Genomic DNA, 18,747 nt, shown 5'->3' with positions numbered 1-18,747 from the left:
TCCATTGATCATCCTTGAGATCTTTCTACAACTTGATTGGAGTCCACCTGTGGTAAATTCAATTGATTGGACATGATTTTGGAAAGGCACACACCTGTCTATATAAACAGTCCCACAGTTGACCGTGCATGTCAGAGCAAAAACCAAGCCATGAGGATGAAGGTATTGTCCGTAGAGCTCCGAGACAGGATTGTGTTGAGGCACAGATCTGAGGAAGGGTACCAAAAATATTTTTTTTACATTTAATTAGGCAAGTCGGTTAAGAATAATTAATTATTTTACAATGACAGCCTACCCCAGCCAAACCCTAACCTGGACGAAGCTGGGCCAATTGTGCATTGCCCTATGGGACTCCCAATCAAGGCGGTTGTGATACAGCCTGGAATTGAACCAGGGTCTGTAGTGAAGACTGTAGCACTAAGATGCAGTGCCTCAGACTGCTGCGCCAATCGGGAGCCCTGCAGCATTGAAGGTCCCCAAGAACACTGGCCTCCATCATTCTTAAATGGAAGAAGTTTGGAACCACCAAGACTCTTCCTAGAGCTGGCCCCCCGGCCAAACGAGGGAGAAGGGCCTTGGTCAGGGAGGTGACAGAGCTCCAGAGTTCCTCTGTGGAGATGGAAGAATCTTCCAAAAGGACAACCATCTCTGCAGCACTCCACCAATCAGGCCTTTTATGGTAGAGTGGCCAGAAGGAAGCCACTCCTCAGTAAAAGGCATATGACAGCTCGCTTGGAGTTTGCCAAAGGGCCCCTAAAAGACTCTCAGACCATGAGAAATAAGATTCTCTGGTCTGATGAAACCAAGATTGAGCTCTTTGGCTTGAATGCCAAGCGGCACGTCTGGAGGAAACCAGGCACCATCCCGATGGTGAAGCATGGTGGTGGCAGCATCATGCTGTGGGGGTGTTTTTCAGCGGCAGGAACTGGGAAGCTAGTCAGGATTGATGGAAAGATGAACCAAGGCCCCCAATCAAAATCAATCCCTGAGAGGCCCCTCTCACTACCAGTGATGCATTCTCTATGAGCTGAGCTTAAACAGGTCAGTGTTCACTTGGCCACGGGACCAGACGGATTACCAGGGCGTGTAAGAGCATGCGCGGACCAACTGGCAAGTGTCTTCACTGACATTTTCTTTCCTCTCCCTGACCGTCTTTAAAACCTACATGTTTCAAGCAGACCACCATTGTCCCTGTGCCCAAGAATGCGAAGGTAACCTGCCTACATAACTACCGCCCCGTAGCACTCACGTTGGTAGCCATGACGTGCTTTGAAAGTCTGATCATGGCTCACTTCAACACCATCATCCCGGAAACCCCAGACCGACTCAATTCACATACCACCCCAACAGATCCACAGATGACGCAATCTCAATCGCACTCCACACTGCCCTTTCTCACCTGGACAAAAGGAACACCTTTGTGAGAATGCTGTTCATTGACTTCAGCTCAGCGTTCAACACCATAGTGCCCACAAAGCTCACCACTAAGCTAAGGACCCTGGGACTAAACACCTCTTTCTGTAACTGCATTCTGGACTTCCTGACTGGTCGCTTCCAGGTGGTAAGGGTAGGCAACAACACCTCTGCCATGCTGATCCTCTACACCAGGGCCCCTCAGGCGCATATTCAATATCTTGAATATGCGCCTCGTAATTGGATAAGGACGCGCACAGTTGCGTCTACAATGTGTCGTTCTTCACGTGTAGACTGTGAGAGATTGTGTGCAGCCTGAGCAAAAAAACAAGTTGCCTTTTCATGCAACTTTTTTTTTCAAATCGTTAGTTGCATCAGGCAGTCTTGGAATGTATTTAAAGTCAAAACATGTAGCCCAACGTTTGTATCACAACTAAAGTTGTATAAATAACTCTTAGCGTAATAGGACACTTTTTCTTTGTTAAGCGCTCAACACAGGATAACCGCATGTGCACACTCCATCGGAAATCCTTTGGAGAAAAAATCCTCTTATATTCCGCTATGTTCAGTTGTATTCTTCATACTATACAAAATAATATAAAACAATACCACGGAATTCTAAGCAAATCTTGTCTAAGTGAACTAGTGTAGCCCACAGCCTTATAGCATAGCCAAATCAGGGCTTAACATAAGGACAACTCCAATTATGCTATTGTGTTCTTCTGAAATTGTCTACATTTTCTTCATATCATCTTTCTCTAGACCGGTCTAAAATAATGGATTTATTGTGATGGTGTAGGCTATAATACATGGATTTATTTGAGTTTTTAAAATGTAGATTGTTCCAAAGGTCTGCATCAGTGGATTGTAGTCTATACGTGGAAGACAGGAGGTGCTAAATGTGTTTGTTAATTAACTGTCAATTACCGGCAGTTATTTGCTTGACAATCACCGGCTGACAATTTCATGACGTCCACAGCCCTACATCCTGGGCTTTTTTTCTGTCTCAACTCCAGTGATTCAATGGCCGTGGAATGGCGTGACAGGAATGCGCTGATCACTCAGTGCTCAGCATTGCTGCCTCACACAATCAATCTTTCATTGACTAAACCAGCGCAGAGAGGGAAAGAGAGGACTGCATGGACGAAAGGACAAAGGGGTGAATGAGTCGGGAAAAATGGAGAGAATGCAACCGGGGAGGTCTCCGCTAAGGATCTGGATAAATTCAGAGTCACTCAATGTACAAGTACATTGTGTGCAAGCACAAAAAATAAATACGCCACAATTTGGAGAATGGCCATTGCAGCTCACACAAGCGAGTCCATTCAGAATTTTAAGTCCTGTTGTATTGGGAAAACATTTTATTTTTTAAAATGGGTTCAGCACTAGCCTACAGGTTTGGCGCTTACTCCGAGGTCACTGTGCAGAGAGGGGTTTAGGAACCTGGGTTTGTTTCAGGGGCTGGTGTGTATGTCAGTCTGTGTGTGGCACGGAGGGAGAAAGAGTAGCCAAACTGACTCGCTCTAGTTAGAACTTATGGCAGCAACATGTTCTTCTATCATTCCATCTGGTAGCCTGTCTTCACTGCATCAAATCGTTGTAGCTAAAGAAGCTAGCTAGTAGCTAGCTATAGTAGCCAGCGAAGTTAGCCAGCTAGCTAAAGTAGCAAGGTTACTTTGCTGTGCTCCCCAACAACTCCATTCATATGAAACAACAGCCTACCTATTGGTTGATCATTGTAGCCAACTCCTCATTTAGACAACTTAATTCCTTAATTTTAATTCCGTTTTGCTTAGATAAGAAATCTCCCACTTCATTGCTACACATGGAGCCTCTGACTGTAGCCACTTTGATTGGCCGACAACCACAATAAGCACCATGTCTTTTATTTTATTTATTTATTTATTTCACCTTTTATTTAACCAGGTAGGCAAGTTGAGAACAAGTTCTCATTTACAATTGCGACCTGGCCAAGATAAAGCAAAGCAGTTCGACAACATACAACAACACAGAGTTACACATGAAGTAAAACAAACATACAGTCAATAATACAGTAAAAAAAATAAGTATATATACAATGTGAGCAAATGAGATGAGATAAGGGAGGTAAAGGCAAAAAGGCCATGGTGGCAAAGTAAATACAATATAGCAAGTAAAACACTGGAATGGTAGATTTGTAGTAGAAGAAAGTGCAAAGTATAAATAGAAATAATGGGGTGCAAAGGAGCAAAATAAATACAGTAGGGGAAGAGGTAGTTGTTTGGGCTAAATTATAGATGGGCTATGTACAGGTGCAGTGATCTGTGAGCTGCTCTGACAGCTGGTGCTTAAAGTTAGTGAGGGAGATAAGTGTTTCCAGTTTCAGAGATTTGTGTAGTTCATTCCAGTCATTGGCAGCAGAGAACTGGAAGGAGAGATGGCCAAAGGAGGAATTGGCTTTGGGGGTGACCAGAGAGATATACCTGCTGGAGCGCGTGCTACAGGTGGGTGCTGCTATGGTGACCAGTGAGCGGAGATAAGGGGGGACTTTACCTAGCAGGGTCTTGTAGATGACCTGGAGCCAGTGGGTTTGGCGACGAGCATGAAGCGAGGGCCAGCCAACGAGAGCGTACAGGTCGCAGTGGTGGGTAGTATATGGGGCTTTGGTGACAAAACGGATGGCACTGTGATAGACTGCATCCAGTTTGTTGACTAGGGTATTGGAGGCTATTTTGTAAATGACATCGCCGAAGTCAAGGATCGGAAGGATGGTCGGTTTTACGAAGGTATGTTTGGCAGCAAGCTTCTTGGTTACAACAATCAATGCCGGTAATACCGTATACCCCGGTATGGTACAGGAACGGTATGAAAATCTTCAACCCTAATTTGAACCACCTTCAATTCATCTTCCTCCCACCTATGTTTACTATGAAAACACATGCCAAGGGAACTGAGAATATACACTGAATGTACAAAACATTAGGAACAGTGCTCTTTCCATGACAGACTATCCAGGTGAAAGCTATGATCCCTTATCGATGTCACTTGTTACATCCACTTCAATCAGTGTAGATGAAGGGGAGGAGACAGGTTAAATAAGGATTTTTAAGCCTTGAGACATGGATTGTGTATGTGTGCCATTCCGAGGATGAATGGGCAGAACAAAAGATGTAAGTGCCTTTGAACAGAGTATGGTAGTAAGTGCCAGGCACACCTGGTTTGAGTGTGTCAAGAACTGAAACGCTGCTGGGTTTTTCACAAGTTTCCTGTGTGTCTCAAGAATGGTCCACCACACAAAGGACATTCAGCCAACTTGACACAACCGTGGGAAGCATTGGAGTCAACATGGGCCAGCATCCCTTTGGAACAGTTTTGAAACCTTGTAGTCCATTACCTGACAAATTGAGGCTGTTCTGAGTGCAAAAGGAGGTGCAACTCAATATTAGGAAGGTGTAGGCTGTGGTGCTAATGAATGCTTTTTGTGTTTCAGGTACATAACTGCTTTAACCGATTCTGAGGAAGAAGAGCAGATTGAGGCTGAGGGTCAGAGTCCATATGAACTGACTGTGATTGAGCCTCTGAATGAGTTCTCAGCCCTTCTGGAGAGGGTGGACGCTCTACACGACGGCAGCGATGGAGACAAGAGGGAGTGCCTCCGCACCATGCTGGATAAGAGGGAGCAGGTGGGCCACATCAACCAACTGTCCAAGTCTTGAGTTTGGATGTCCTAGGGCTAGTAGATATCTGTATTTGTTATAAATCACAGCAGTAGCGGACATGGGTTCACATAGTATTTGCTTTCTTTCAAACAATGTACCATGCGCTTGATTGAGCTTGCTTTGGTTTGCTTGGTGCAATGCAACAAATTTAATAGTTCCAAAAGAGCAAATCTTGCCCATCTGGCACTGTAGACAGGCCTAATCCAAAGGTGCTTACAGTATTTGAAAGAAAGCAAATACTATTTGAATCCAGGTTGGCGCAGAAGAGCGCCTAGGTGAACCCTGCCTCCAAATAAACGTCAATAATATAAAGTTTGACACTGACACCTCTCTTCTTCAGTTTGGACAGAACACTACGTTCTTATGGCGACTAGTTCGGGCCTACGTGGATGTTCATGACATCACTGCCAACCTAGAGCAAAAGAAGACCCATGCAGAGACTGGTAATAAACCACATACTGACCCTTGATCCTTAGCATTCACACCATTTACCAAAGATTAGGGTTATACAATTCCAGAAGCTTTCCGAAAATGACCAGGTTTTTATTTCCCAAAAATCTGAAGTTTTTCAGAAATCCCCCAATTCTGAGGTTTGTGTCCAGAAATGTGCATCCATAACAGAGCTCCTAGCAGCTCCTGGTATTGGAGCCATGTAAGGTAATTTGCACAGCTGGTTCTGCAGGCCACCCACTTGTTGGCATTGTCCACTTCTCAGAGTGGCCTGAAAGTAGTCCTGAACTGAATGACACTTGGAAAACTAACCCAGTTGGCATGAAACTCTAGTATCCATACTATGACCTCAGTCAGCCAGTTTGAGATCTGGCCACAGAGCGAATTGGGAGGATCTGATGAAGAAGTACTCACAACTATATGTGCATCACCAATAATGCACGATGAACAATTGACAGGGTCTATTCCTCCATATTAAATGATCTTAAGGAATAAGAGTTGTGTGGGCTTATTTCCCCCCCATGCAATCCATCCAGCATGTTCTCATTCTTAGTTTGGCCAAAACAACACTACATATAACCGTGATCTTTTCAGATGTGCAGTATAGTATGACGTAATGCTGTGGTCAAAACAGAAACCTCTCTAAAATAGCTTCTATAAAAGGCAATAAATAATGATGTATTCTCTTTGAACACACAACCCATAATGTTTGTACTATACAGCTGTGATTGCATGCACCACTTCCCAGTGAACAGAGGTGTTCCCTCCCCCAAAAGTTTTTTTAATGCGTTATGCTTGCATGCTTTTCTTTTTTCCCCCCTGCCTTTGCCAAATATCCATCCCTTGCATTGCTTGTTAGCAAAGTTACAACTCTCAACGCTCTTTGCATGTCTTGTGTTACACTGTAACTAGTCTCTCGTTGCCATACCACCAAAATCATATCATTGTCATGCCTCCCTCTGAGATTGTTTTGTATTGCAAAAATGTTTTGAATAGTCCACTGGCTCCCAGCAGCAAGATTTTAGTTGGATGTTACATTTCAAGAACCCTCCCTCACATGCCCGTAGAAGAGGTGCTGTGTGTTATGTGCGTCACTATTTTCCGTAGGACACAGTTTGTAGATTTGTTACGTGTGCTTGTTATCAAGTGTGGCTAACTTTGCGATTTATATTTATTGAAAGTGGATTACGCTGGTAAAGTCGAACGTCACAACACGTTCTAAACTGCTCTGGTGACACACACACTTTTTGCCTTGTCTCCATTCATCCACATGGCTGCGCTTTGCTGCCACTGAAAAAATCTTGCAAATTTTTTTTTTTTTTGTAAGGACCCAAAAACAGGCACTGGGAGGACCTATTCAAGTAAGTAAATATATTTTGAAAAGTAGGTTAACTGAGCTGCTAGCTAGCTAACTTTGCACACTGTTTAGCTAAGTTAATTAAATGTCAGCAGCAAGCTAACGTTCTATTACCTAGCTATCTTGATGTAATCATTGTTTTTAATTTACAGTCTCCAAATGCATTTGTAGATAACATCCATGGAAGAGGGTGAAATTGTAGCTCCAGCTGTCAGTGAAGGGAGAGCTTAGGCAACTGGATAGGGCAGGTGACTTTGTGGGAGGACATTATGAAAAGTTTACAGATCCAGTTACAGTACTAGAGTGAAAAACTTTGAGGACAGACATACTGTAATACCAACATAATATTCAGTGATGTATTATGAAACCTGTTTTCTTTTTATGTTTTCTGTCCTCAAATATGGAGCACTGTGAAAGCCTGTGTTTGCAGATGAAGCGAGAAGTCCCAATGAATGTCCCAAGAGAGAAATGGTGCATATCCATACAGGATCTACCCCAGTGTTTTACCCAAAAGGCTCAGACTTTTTGGTTTTCATCTACACTTGCCGCCACCTGTTTCTCACTGGGCCATGGCTCCAGCAGACCTGCTCTCACTTGGGGCCAAAGCCGGGCCACTGGTATTTTTCATTTTGCATTTACATTATTATTTTTTATTTCACCTTTATTTAACCAGGTAGGCTAGTTGAGAGCAAGTTTTCATTTGCAACTGCGACCTGGCCAAGATAAAGCATAGCAATTCGACACATACAACAACACAGTTACACATGGAATAAACAAAACATACAGTCAATAATACAGTAGAACAAAATAAAACAAAGTCTATATACAGTGAGTGCAAATGAGGTAAGTTAAGGCAATAAATAGGCCGTGGTGGCGAAGTATTTACAATATAGCAATTAAACACTGGAATGGTAGATGTGCAGAAGATGAATGTGCCAATAGAGATACTGGGGTGCAAAGGAGCAAGATGAATAAATACAGTATGGGGATGAGGTAGATAGATGGGCTATGTGCAGTGATCTGTGAGCTGCTCTGACAGCTGGTGCTTAAAGCTAGTGAGGGAGATATGAGTCTCCAGCTTCAGAGATTTTTGCAGTTCGTTCCAGTCATTGGCAGCAGAGAACTGGAAGGAAAGACGACCAAAGGAGGAATTGGCTTTGGGGGTGACCAGTGAGATATACCTGCTGGAGCGCGTGCTACGAGTGGGTGCTGCTATGGTGACCAGTGAGCTGAGATAAGGCGGGGCTTTACCTAGCAGAGACTTGTAGATAACCTGTAGCCAGTGGGTTTGGCAACGAGTATGAAGCGAGGGCCAACCAACGAGAGCGTACAAGTCACAATGGTGGGTAGTGTATGGGGCTTTGGTGACAAAACGGATGGCACTGTGATAGACTGCATCCAGTTTGTTGAGTAGAGTGTTGGGAGGCTATTTTATAGATGACATCACCGAAGTCGAGGATCGGTAGGATGGTCAGTTTTACAAGGGTATGTTTGGCAGCATGATTGAAGGATGCTTTGTTGCGATATAGGAAGCCGATTCTAGATTTAATTTTGGATTGGAGATGCTTAATGTGAGTCTGGAAGGAGAGTTTACAGTCTAACCAGACACCCAGGTATTTGTAGTTGTCCACGTATTCTAAGTCAGAGCCGTCCAGAGTAGTGATGCTGGACGGGCGAGCAGGTGCGGGCAGTGATTGATTGAATAGCATGCATTTAGTTTTACTTGCGTTTAAGAGCAGTTGGAGGCCACGGAAGGAGAGTTGTATGTCATTGAAGCTCATCTGGAGGTTAGTTAACAGTGTCCAAAGAAGGGCCAGATGTATACAGAATGGTGTGATCTGCGTAGAGGTGGATCAGAGAATCACCAACAGCAAGAGCAACATCATTGATGTGTACAGAGAAGAGAGTCGGCCCGAGAATTGAACCCTGTGGCACACCCATAGACTGCCAGAGGTCCGGACAACAGGCCCTCCGATTTGACACACTGAACTCTGAGAAGTAGTTAGTAAACCAGGCGAGGCAATCATTTGAGAAACCAAGGCTATTGAGTCTGCCGATGAGGATGTGGTGATTGACAGAGTCGAAAGCCTTGGCCAGGTCGATGAATACGGCAGCACAGTAATGTCTCTTATCGATGGCGGTTATGATGTCGTTTAAGACCTTGAGCGTGGCTGAGGTGCACCCATGACCAGCTCTGAAACCAGATTGCATAGCGGAGAAGGTACGGTGGGATTCAAAATGGTCGGTAATCTGTTTGTTAACTTGGCTTTCGAAGACCTTAGAAAGACAGGGTAGGATAGATATAGGTCTGTAGCAGTTTGGGTCTAGTGTCACCCCCTTTGAAGAGGGGGGATGACTGCGGCAGCTTTCCAATATTTTGGAATCTCAGACGATACAAAAGAGAGGGTGAACAGGCTAGTAATGGGGGTTGCAACAATTTCGGCAGATCATTTTAGAGAGGGTCCAGATTGTCTAGCCCGGCTGATTTGTATGGGTCCAGATTTTGCAGCTCTTTCACAACATCAGCTATCTGGATTTGGGTGAAGGAGAAATGGTGGTGGCTTTTGGCGGGTTGCTGTGGCGGGTGCCGGGCAGTTGACCGGGGTAAGGGTTGCCAGGTGGAAAACATGGCCAGCCGTAGAGAAATGCTTATTGAAATTCTCAACTATAGTGGATTAATCGGTGGTAACAGTGTTTCCTAGCCTCAGAGCAGTGGGCAGCTGGGAGGAGGCGCTCTTATTCTCCATGGACTTTTCAGTGTCCCAGAACTTTTTTAAGTTAGTACTACAGGATGCAAATTTCCGTTTGAAAAAGCTAGCCTTAGCTTTTCTAACTGCCTGTGTATATTTGTTCCTAACTTCCCTGAAAAGTTGCATATCATGGGGGCTATTCGATGCTAATGCAGAACGCCACAGGATGTTTTTGTGCTGGTCAAGGGCAGACAGGTCTGGAGTGAACCAAGGACTATATCTATTCCTAGTTATACAGTTTTTGAGTGGGGCATGCTTATTTAAGATGGTGAGGAAGGCACTTTTAAAGAATAGCCAAGCATTATCTACTGACGGGATGAGGTCAATGTCATTCCGGGATACCCCGGCCAGGTCGATTAGAAAGGCCTGCTCGCAGAAGTGTTTTAGGGAGCGTTTGACAGTGATGAGGGGTGGTCGTTTGGTCGCAGACCCATTACGGATGCAGGCAATGAGGCAGTGATCGCTGAGATCTTGATTGAAAACAGCAGAGGTGTATTTGGTGGGCGAGTTAGTTAGGATGACATCTATGAGGGTGCCCGTGTTTACGGATTTGGGGTTCTACCTGGTAGGTTCATTGATAATTTGTGTGAGATTGAGGGCATCAAGCTTAGATTGTAGGATGGCCGGACTGTTAAGCATGTCCCAGTTTAGGTCACCTAGTAGCACGAGCTCAGAAGATAGATGGGGGGCAATCAATTCACATATGGTATCGAGGGCACAGCTGGGGGCAGAGGGAGGTCTATAGCAAGCGGCAACAGTGAGAGACTTGTTTCTGGAAAGGTGCATTTTTAGAAGTAGAAGCTCGAATTGTTTGGGTACAGACTTGGATAGCCTGCAGAGTTCTGTATTACTATCTTTGCAGTAGATTGCAACACCGCCCCCTTTGGCAGTTCTATCTTGGCGGAAAATGTTATAGTTAGCGATGGAGATTTCAGGGTTTTTGGTGGTTTTCCTAAACCAGGATTCAGACACGGCTAAGACATCTGGGTTGGCAGAGTGTGCTAAAGCAGTGAGTAAAACAAACTTAGGGAGTAGGCTTCTAATGTTAACATGCATGAAGCCAAGGCTTTTACGGTTACAGAAGTCAACAAATGAGAGCGCCTGGGGAATGGGAGTGGAGCTAGGCACTGCAGGACCTGGATTAACCTCCACATCACCAGAGGAACAGAGGAGAAGTAGGATAAGGGTACGGCTAAAGGCTATACGATCTGGCCGTCTAGCACGTTCGGAACAGAGAGTAAAAGGAGCAGGTTTCTGGGCACGATAGCATAGATTCAAGGCATAGTGTACAGACAAAAGTAAGGTAGGATGTGAGTACATTGGAGGTAAACCTAGGCATTGAGTAATGATGAGAGAGATATATAGTCTCTAGAGACGTTTAAACCAGGTGATGTCATCGCATATGTAGGAGATGGAACAACATGGTTGGTTAAGGCATATTGAGCAGGGCTTGAGGCTCTACAGTGAAATAAGACAGTAATCACTAACCAGGACAGTAATGGACGAGGCATATTGATATTAGAGAGAGGCATGCGTAGCCAAGTGAACATATGGGTCCAGTGAGTGGTTGGGCTGACTGGGAACACGGCGATTCAGACAGTTAGCAGGCCCATGCTAACAGTTAGTAGGCCGGGGCTAAACAAGCTAGCAGTTAGCAGACCAGGGCTGGCAATCTAGCAGTTAGCAGACCGGGTTAGTGTAACAGTGTAGGTTCCGTCCGTCTCTTCGCCCCAACCCGGGCTCGAACCAGGGACCCTTGCACACATCAACAACTGACACCCACGAAGCATCGTTACCCATCGCGCCACAAAAGCCGCGGCCCTTGCAACGCAAGGGGAAACCCTACTTCAAGTCTCAGAGCGAGTGACGTCACCGATCGAAACGCTATTAGCGCACACCACCGCTAACTAACTAGCCATTTCACATCGGTTACATTAGCAAGCAAGCAGTTGGCAGACCGGGTTAGCAAGCAAGCAGTTGGCAGACCGAGGCTAGCAGTTAGCAGACTGGGGCAGGCAAGCTAGCAGTTAACAGACCGCGGCTAGCAAGTTAGCCTTTGGGGGACGTCGCGATGGGGGTAAGTCTGTTTTTGCCTCTTCGTGCGGTGACGTCGATAGACCAGTCGTGGAATTATTAGGGTTCCAAGTAGCTCTAGGTAGCTAGTAGGCCGCGGTTAGCAGAATGGGCCTTCTGCGGACGTTGCGCCTGAGGGGCCTGTTGGAATCCTCGGGCAGATTATGTCGGTATTCCAGTCGTAGAGGATCGGTGGGGTTCCATGCCCCGTACCGGCAGTAGAAGGGGTCCGGATATTGTAGCCCAGGAGTGGGCTTCGGTGGTAGCACAGGAGCCCGGGCCGGGCTTGCTTCAGGCTAATTGGTGCTTGCTCCGGGATGGAAACGCTAGCGAGGAGTAGTCACCCGGGATTGTGGTTAGCTAGTTGTGAAGATCCAGATGAAAATGTTCAGAGTTTGCGGTAGGAATCCGGGGATATGGGGGAAAAAATAATAATAGGTCCGTTATGCTCTGGTTTGAGTCACGTTGTTCGAACTGGCGAGAGCTTTCCAAGCTAAAGGTTAGCTAATGACCAGTAGCAATGGTTTGCTGACTGATAGCTGGTAGGTAGTTAGCTGGCTAGCTTCAGTTGAGGGATTCCAGATCCGAAGTAAATAGAAATACTTTAGGAAAAAACACTGATCCACGCCACATTGGGTGAGGCTGGTTGCAGGAGAGTATTTAGAAGTTGAGGTTTAGGAAAATATTTTTAAAAGATATGCGAAGAAAAAGATGTAAAAAGATATATGCAAGGGACAAGACAGGACAAAGACGTCTGACTGCTACGCCATCTTAGATTCACATTCATAACAATGGCTAACTGTGAACACCTTCTCACAAAGCAACTGTGAATACCAGCAGTATTTTTGTATAGAACATTGCTAACATGGGTTATATGTCTAGGCCTACCTATATTAGCACGTTGTATACAAAAATAAAGTTAAAACATCACACACATAATGTATAAACCGATTTAAAATTGGAGCAGTCCAACCCTTGTTGGTGTGCAGGGTTCTGTTTCAGCCCATCAATAATGAGTTGATAATCAAGTGTGCTATTGCTGGGCTGGAACAGAAGTCTGCTCACGAAGTAGATCAGGGATCAGTGGAGCAAGGTTGGCTACCGCTGGTATGGAGTTCTTTTGTTAACCTGAAATTACATTTACATTTACATGAAATGAAATGAATGAATGAAATGATGCTTTAGTTATAATTGCTTACTTATTACTACTCAAGTATCTATTGTTTAGACTAAGATGTCTAATCCTTACATACGAGTTATCTTATTTGTACATTTTGTAGTGAATTGTTGTTTCTTTTGAAGTGAAGTGTTTAAACTTATTTTAGTTGTTAAACTATTATTCAAAATGTCAATATTGATCAATCACATATCACAATCCTGCAATAAAGAGGGGAAGTGGTTCTGTGTTGTATTCTCAAATTAAAATGTCTTTTTTGTCTAGTTGTAAGATCTAGTTCATGTTATTCTTTAACACAGACCCCAAAGCAAATCAGGGGGAGGAAAATAGGTTTATTCAAAGAGGATAAATCATAGATGTTATGCTGAGAGGTAGATGGAGGTTCCTTCCCTGTCCTTAGTGATTCTCTCCTGTGGTTCTCGCCAGTGAACAAAGGGACAGGATGTAGTTTATAACCCAGCCCTAGCCTGTGGTTGACCAATTAGAATGCCTTCCAATAAAACTGGGCCAATGGCCAGTATCCTATTTCAGGTAGAATATTTATCTTCAAAATATTCTTATCTCCAATATGTTTAATTTGATTGTCGTTGTCTCAGTGTATCAGCTATCTCAATGAATTTTGCATCATATGGCATAAACACTGAGTGTACAAAATTAGGAACAGTTTGTCTTCATTATATTACAGAAAAACTCTATTGACCTGAAATTAGTATTGAATGTAGGTAAAACTAAGTATGTTCTCTAGAGTCCATAAAAATAACTGATGATTTAAGCATATGAACAGTGCATTCGGAAAGTATTGAAAGTACTCCTTCACTTTTTCCACATTTTGGTATGTTAGCTTTATTAAAAAAATCCTCAATCTACACACAATACCCCATAATGACAAAGCAAAAACAGGGTTTTAGACATCTTTGCAAATGTATAAAAAAATGTAAACAAATCACATTTACATAAGTGTTCAGGACCCATTACACAGTACACAGCGATTACAGCCTCTAATCTTGTGTATGACGCTTGACACGCCTGTATTTGGGGAGTTTCTCCCATTCTTCTCTTCAGATCCTTTCAAGCTTTGTCAGGTTGGATCGGGAGTGTCAATGCACAACTATTTTCAGGTCTCTCCAGAGATGTTAGATAGTAGTTCAAGTTCGGCCTCTGGCTGGGCCACTGAAGGACATTCAGAGACTTGTCCCGAAGCCACTCCTGCGTTATCTTGGCTGTGTGCTTAGGGTCATTGTCCTGTTGGAAGGTAAACCTTCACCCCAGTCTGAGGTCCTGATCTCTCTGGAGCAGGTTTTCATCAAGGATCTCTCTATACTTGGCTCTGTTCTACTTTCCTTCAATCCTGACTAGTTTCCCAGTCCCTGCCTCTGAAAAACATCTTCACAGCATGATGCTGCCACCACCATGCTTCACCATAGGGATGGTATTGGCCAGGTGATGAGCGGTGCCTGGTTTCCTCAACACGTGATGCTTGGCATTCAGGCCAAAGAGTTCAATCTTGGTTTCAAAACCAGAGAATCTTGTTCTCATGTTCTGAGAGTCCTTTAGGTGCCTTTTGGCAAACTCCAAGCAGGCTGTCATGTGCCTTTTACTGAGGAGTGGCTTCCATCTGGCCACTCTACCATAAAGTCATGATTGGTAGAGTGCTGCAGAGATCGTTGTCCTTCTGGAAGGTTCTCCCATTTCCACAGAGGAACCTTGGAACTTTGTCAGAGTGACCATTGGTTCTTGGTCACCTCCCTGAACAAGGCAATTCTTCCCCGATTTCTCAGTTTGGCTGGGTGGCCAGCTCTAGGAAGAGTCTTGGTGGTTCCAAACTTCTTCCATTTAAGAATGATGGAGGCCATTGTGTTCTTGGGGACCTTCAATGCTGCAGACATTTTTTGGTACCCTTCCTCAGATCTGTGCCTCGACACAATCCTGTCTCGGCGCTCTACGAACAATTGCTTCGACCTCATGGCTTCGTTTTTGCTCTGACATGCACTGTCAACTGTGGGACCTTATATAGACAGGTGTGTGCCTTTCCAAATCATGTCCAATCAATTGAATTTACCACAGGTGGACTCCAATGAAGTTGTAGAAGCATCTCAAGGATGATCAATGGAAACAGGATGCATCTGAGCTCAATTTCGTGTCTCATAGCAAAGGGTCTAAATATTTATATATCAGGTATTTCTGTTTTTTATTTTTAATACATTTGCAAATTCATAAAAATCTTTCGCTTTGTCATTATGGGGTATTGTGTGTAGATTGATAAAAACAATAGTGTGTAGATTGATAAGTTAATACATTTTTGAATAAGGCTGTAACGTAACAAAATGTGGAAGAAGCTTGCAAATATCTGGGCATCTGACAGGATGAAAAGCTGTCTTTTAAAAAGCTTATTGATGACTTAGTTAAAAAGCTAAGAGTAAAAATGTACTTATTCTATAGAAATAGGTCCTGCCTCTCGCTAAATAGTAGAAAGCAGATTATTCAGTCAACGTTCCTTTCGGTCCTAGACTGGTGACATCATCTATATACAGTTGAAGTCGGAAGTTCACGTACACTTAGGTTGGAGTCATTTAAAACTCGTTTTTCAACCACTCCACAAATTTGTTGTTAAACTACAGTTTTGGCAAGTTGGTTAGGACATCTACTTTGTGCATGACAAGTAATTTTTCCAACAGTTGTTTGCAGACAGATTATTTCACTTATAATTCACTATATCACAATTCCAGTGGGTCAGAAGTTTACATACACTAAGTTGACTGGGTCTTTAAACAGCTTGGAAAATTCCAGAAAGTGATGTCATGGCTTTAGAAGCTTCTGATAGGCTAATTGACATTATTTGAGTAAATTGGAGGTGTACATGTGGATGTATTTCAAGGCCTACCTTCAAACTCAGTGCCTCTTTGCTTGACATCATGGGAAAATCAAAAGAAATCAGCCAAGACCTCCAGAAAAAAAAATTGTAAATCACAAGTCTGGTTCATCCTTGGAAGCAATTTCCAAACGCCTGAAGGTACCACGCACATCTGTACAAACAATAGTATGCAAGTATAAACACCATGGGACCACGCAGCCATCATACCGCTCAGGAAGGAGATGCGTTCTGTCTCCTAGAGATGAATGTACTTTGGTGCAAAAAGTGAAAGTCAATCCCAGAACAACAGCAAAGGACCTTGTGAAGATGCTGGAGGAAACAGGAACAAAAGTATCTATATCCACAGTAAAACGAGTCCTATATCGACATAACCTGAAAGGCCGCTCAGCAAGGAAGAAGCCACTGCTCCAAAACCGCCATAAAAAAGCCAGACTACGGTTTGCAACTGCACATGCAGACAAAGATTGTATTTTTTGGAGAAATGTCCTCTGGTCTGTTGAAACAAAAATACTTTTACATTACATTTGAGTCATTTAGCAGACGCTCTTATCCCGAGCGACTTACACATTTCATACATTTTTTTTTCTTCTACGTACTGGTCCCCCATGGGAATCGAACCCACAACACTGGCGTTGCAAATGTAATAAAGATAATCTAACGTTTTACCTAATGATATATAAGGAGGGCATTTGCACAACATGTTTCACAACAGCACACAACAAAACTCCAGAGACATATTGAGCAACCAACTGATACCAATCACGACCACACCCAGAGACTGATGGCGGACTAAGCACTCACACAAAAATGTCAAGACATGAAAGCACCCTAGCCACACGAACTGACCACTGGTGTAAAGAACAACATTCCATGAATATCGCAAGCACCCAGACACGAATTACCAGAAATACACACACACACACACACACTTAGGTGTGTTGGACTCCGAGGACAAAGGACACTGCCAAGGGCCAATGGGAAGTCGACACCACCTGGAGAGTGGACCGTCCCTCCACTCATCGACCAGTCAGGAGAGCGGACCTACTAGACTCAACGTCAACACACTGTTATTTCATTGTATAAATTGGATGTACACTATGTTTCGGGGCTCTCTTCTGCTAGTTCCCTATGAGCTAAACGAAGGAGTCCGTGCATGCTTTGCCAAATATCTTTGTCTCATAATAAACTGCCTTACTATAAACTGAATCACCCGGTCCAGCGTCTTGACTTGGTCTCCTTCTCAAATAACTAATCATCAACACAAACACCATGTTCTACAACTGAGCCACACGGGACCACACAAAATAGAACTGTTTGTCCATAATGACCATCATTATGTTTGTAGGAAAAAGGGGGAGGCTTGCAAGCCGAGGAACACCATCCCAACTGTGAAGCACGGGGGTGGCAGCATCATGTTGTGGGGGTGCTTTGCTGCAGGGGGGACTGGTGCACTTCACAAAATAGATGGTATCATGAGGAAAGAAAATTATGTGGATATATTGAAGCAACATCTCAAGACATCAGTCAGGAAGTTAAAGCTTGGTTGCAAATGGGTCTTCCAAATGGACAATGACCCCAAACACACTTCCAAAAATGTGGCAAAATGGCTTATTGGAGTGGCCATCACAAAGCGCTGACCTCAATCCTATAGCAAATTTGTGGGCAGAACTGAAAAAGCATGTGAGAGCAAGGAGGCCTATAAACCTGACTCAGTTACACCAGCTCTGTCAGGAGGAATTGGCTGAAATTCACCCAACTTATTGTGGGAAGCTTGTGGAAGGCTACCTGAAACGTTTGACCCAAGTTAAAATAATTTAAAGCAACGCTACCAAATACTCAATGAGTGTATGTAAACTTCTGACCCGTTGGGAATGTGATGAATGAAATAAAAGCTGAAATAAATCATTCTCTCTCCTATTATTCTGACATTTCACATTCTTAAATAAAGTGGTGATCCTAACTGACCTGAGACAGGGGATTTTTACTAGGATTAAATGTCTGGAATTGTGAAAAACGGCATTTAAATAGTATTTGGCCAAGGTGTATGTAAACTTCCGACTTCAACTGTATTTTGATTTGTTTCACACTTTTTTGGTTACCAGCAGTATGCCTGGCTTTGAGGTCCAGAGTTGAGTTTGAGGGAGATGAACAGTACATGTTTGCTCTCTGTATCACTGACTCTGGACAAGCTAGATACTGGGCTGTTTTTATTAACATATTGTTGGCTTTATAATTGTGAGAGGAATGGAACTAGCTAGTAGCTAATGGTAGTTAAAATCAGCAAAAAAAGAAATGTCCTCTCACTGTCATCTGTGTTTATTTTCAGCAAACTTAATAACATGTGTAAATATTTGTATGAACATAAGATTCAACAACTGAGACATAAACTGAACAAGTTCTACAGACGTGTGACTAACAGAAATGGACTGGTGTGTCCCTGAACAAAGTAACAGTCAGTATCTGGTGTGGCCACCAGCTGCATTAAGTACTGTAGTGCATCTCCTCATGGACTGATTTGCCAGTTCATGCTGTGAGATGTTACCCCACTTTTCCACCAAGGCACCTGCAAGTTCCCGGACATTTCTGGGGGGAATGGCCCTAGCCCTCACCCTCCGATCCAACAGGTTCCAGACATGCCCAATAGGATTGGCAATGGCAGAACACTGATATTCCTGTCTTGCAGGAAATCACGCATAGAACGAGTAGTATGGCTGGTGGCATTGTCATGCTGGAGGGTCATGCCAGAATGAGCCTGTAGGAAGGGTACCACATGAGGGAGGAGGATGTCTTCCTTGTAAAGCACAGCGTTTAGATTGCTTGCAATGACAACAACCTCAGTCCGATGACGCTGTGACACACCGCCCCAGACCATGACGGACCCTCCGCCTCCAAATCGATCCTGCTCCAGAGTACAGGCCTCAGTGTAACGCTCATTCATTTGACGATAAACGCGAATC

General features: G+C 43.9%; 1 protein-coding gene across 3 annotated transcripts in view; it reads left to right on the top strand.

Moving 5' to 3' along the window:
• The window catches only part of LOC106604820 (regulator of microtubule dynamics protein 2), a 116,302-nt gene that overhangs the window by 55,920 nt on the left and 41,635 nt on the right, over nt 1–18,747 (top strand). For all 3 annotated transcript variants that reach the window (XM_082975174.1, XM_014199876.3, XM_014199869.3), the window contains 2 exons: nt 4,883–5,075; nt 5,452–5,554. In XM_082975174.1, the coding sequence (XP_082831300.1) occupies nt 4,883–5,075; nt 5,452–5,554 (296 nt within the window). The remainder of the gene's footprint in view (nt 1–4,882; nt 5,076–5,451; nt 5,555–18,747) is intronic.

This window comes from Salmo salar, chromosome 01 (genome assembly GCF_965601325.2).
Source record: "Salmo salar chromosome 01, fSalSal1, whole genome shotgun sequence".
Classification (NCBI taxonomy): Eukaryota; Metazoa; Chordata; class Actinopteri; order Salmoniformes; family Salmonidae; genus Salmo; species Salmo salar.
Note: the sequence above shows the minus strand (reverse complement) of the source record. Positions and strands in the feature narration are given on the sequence as shown.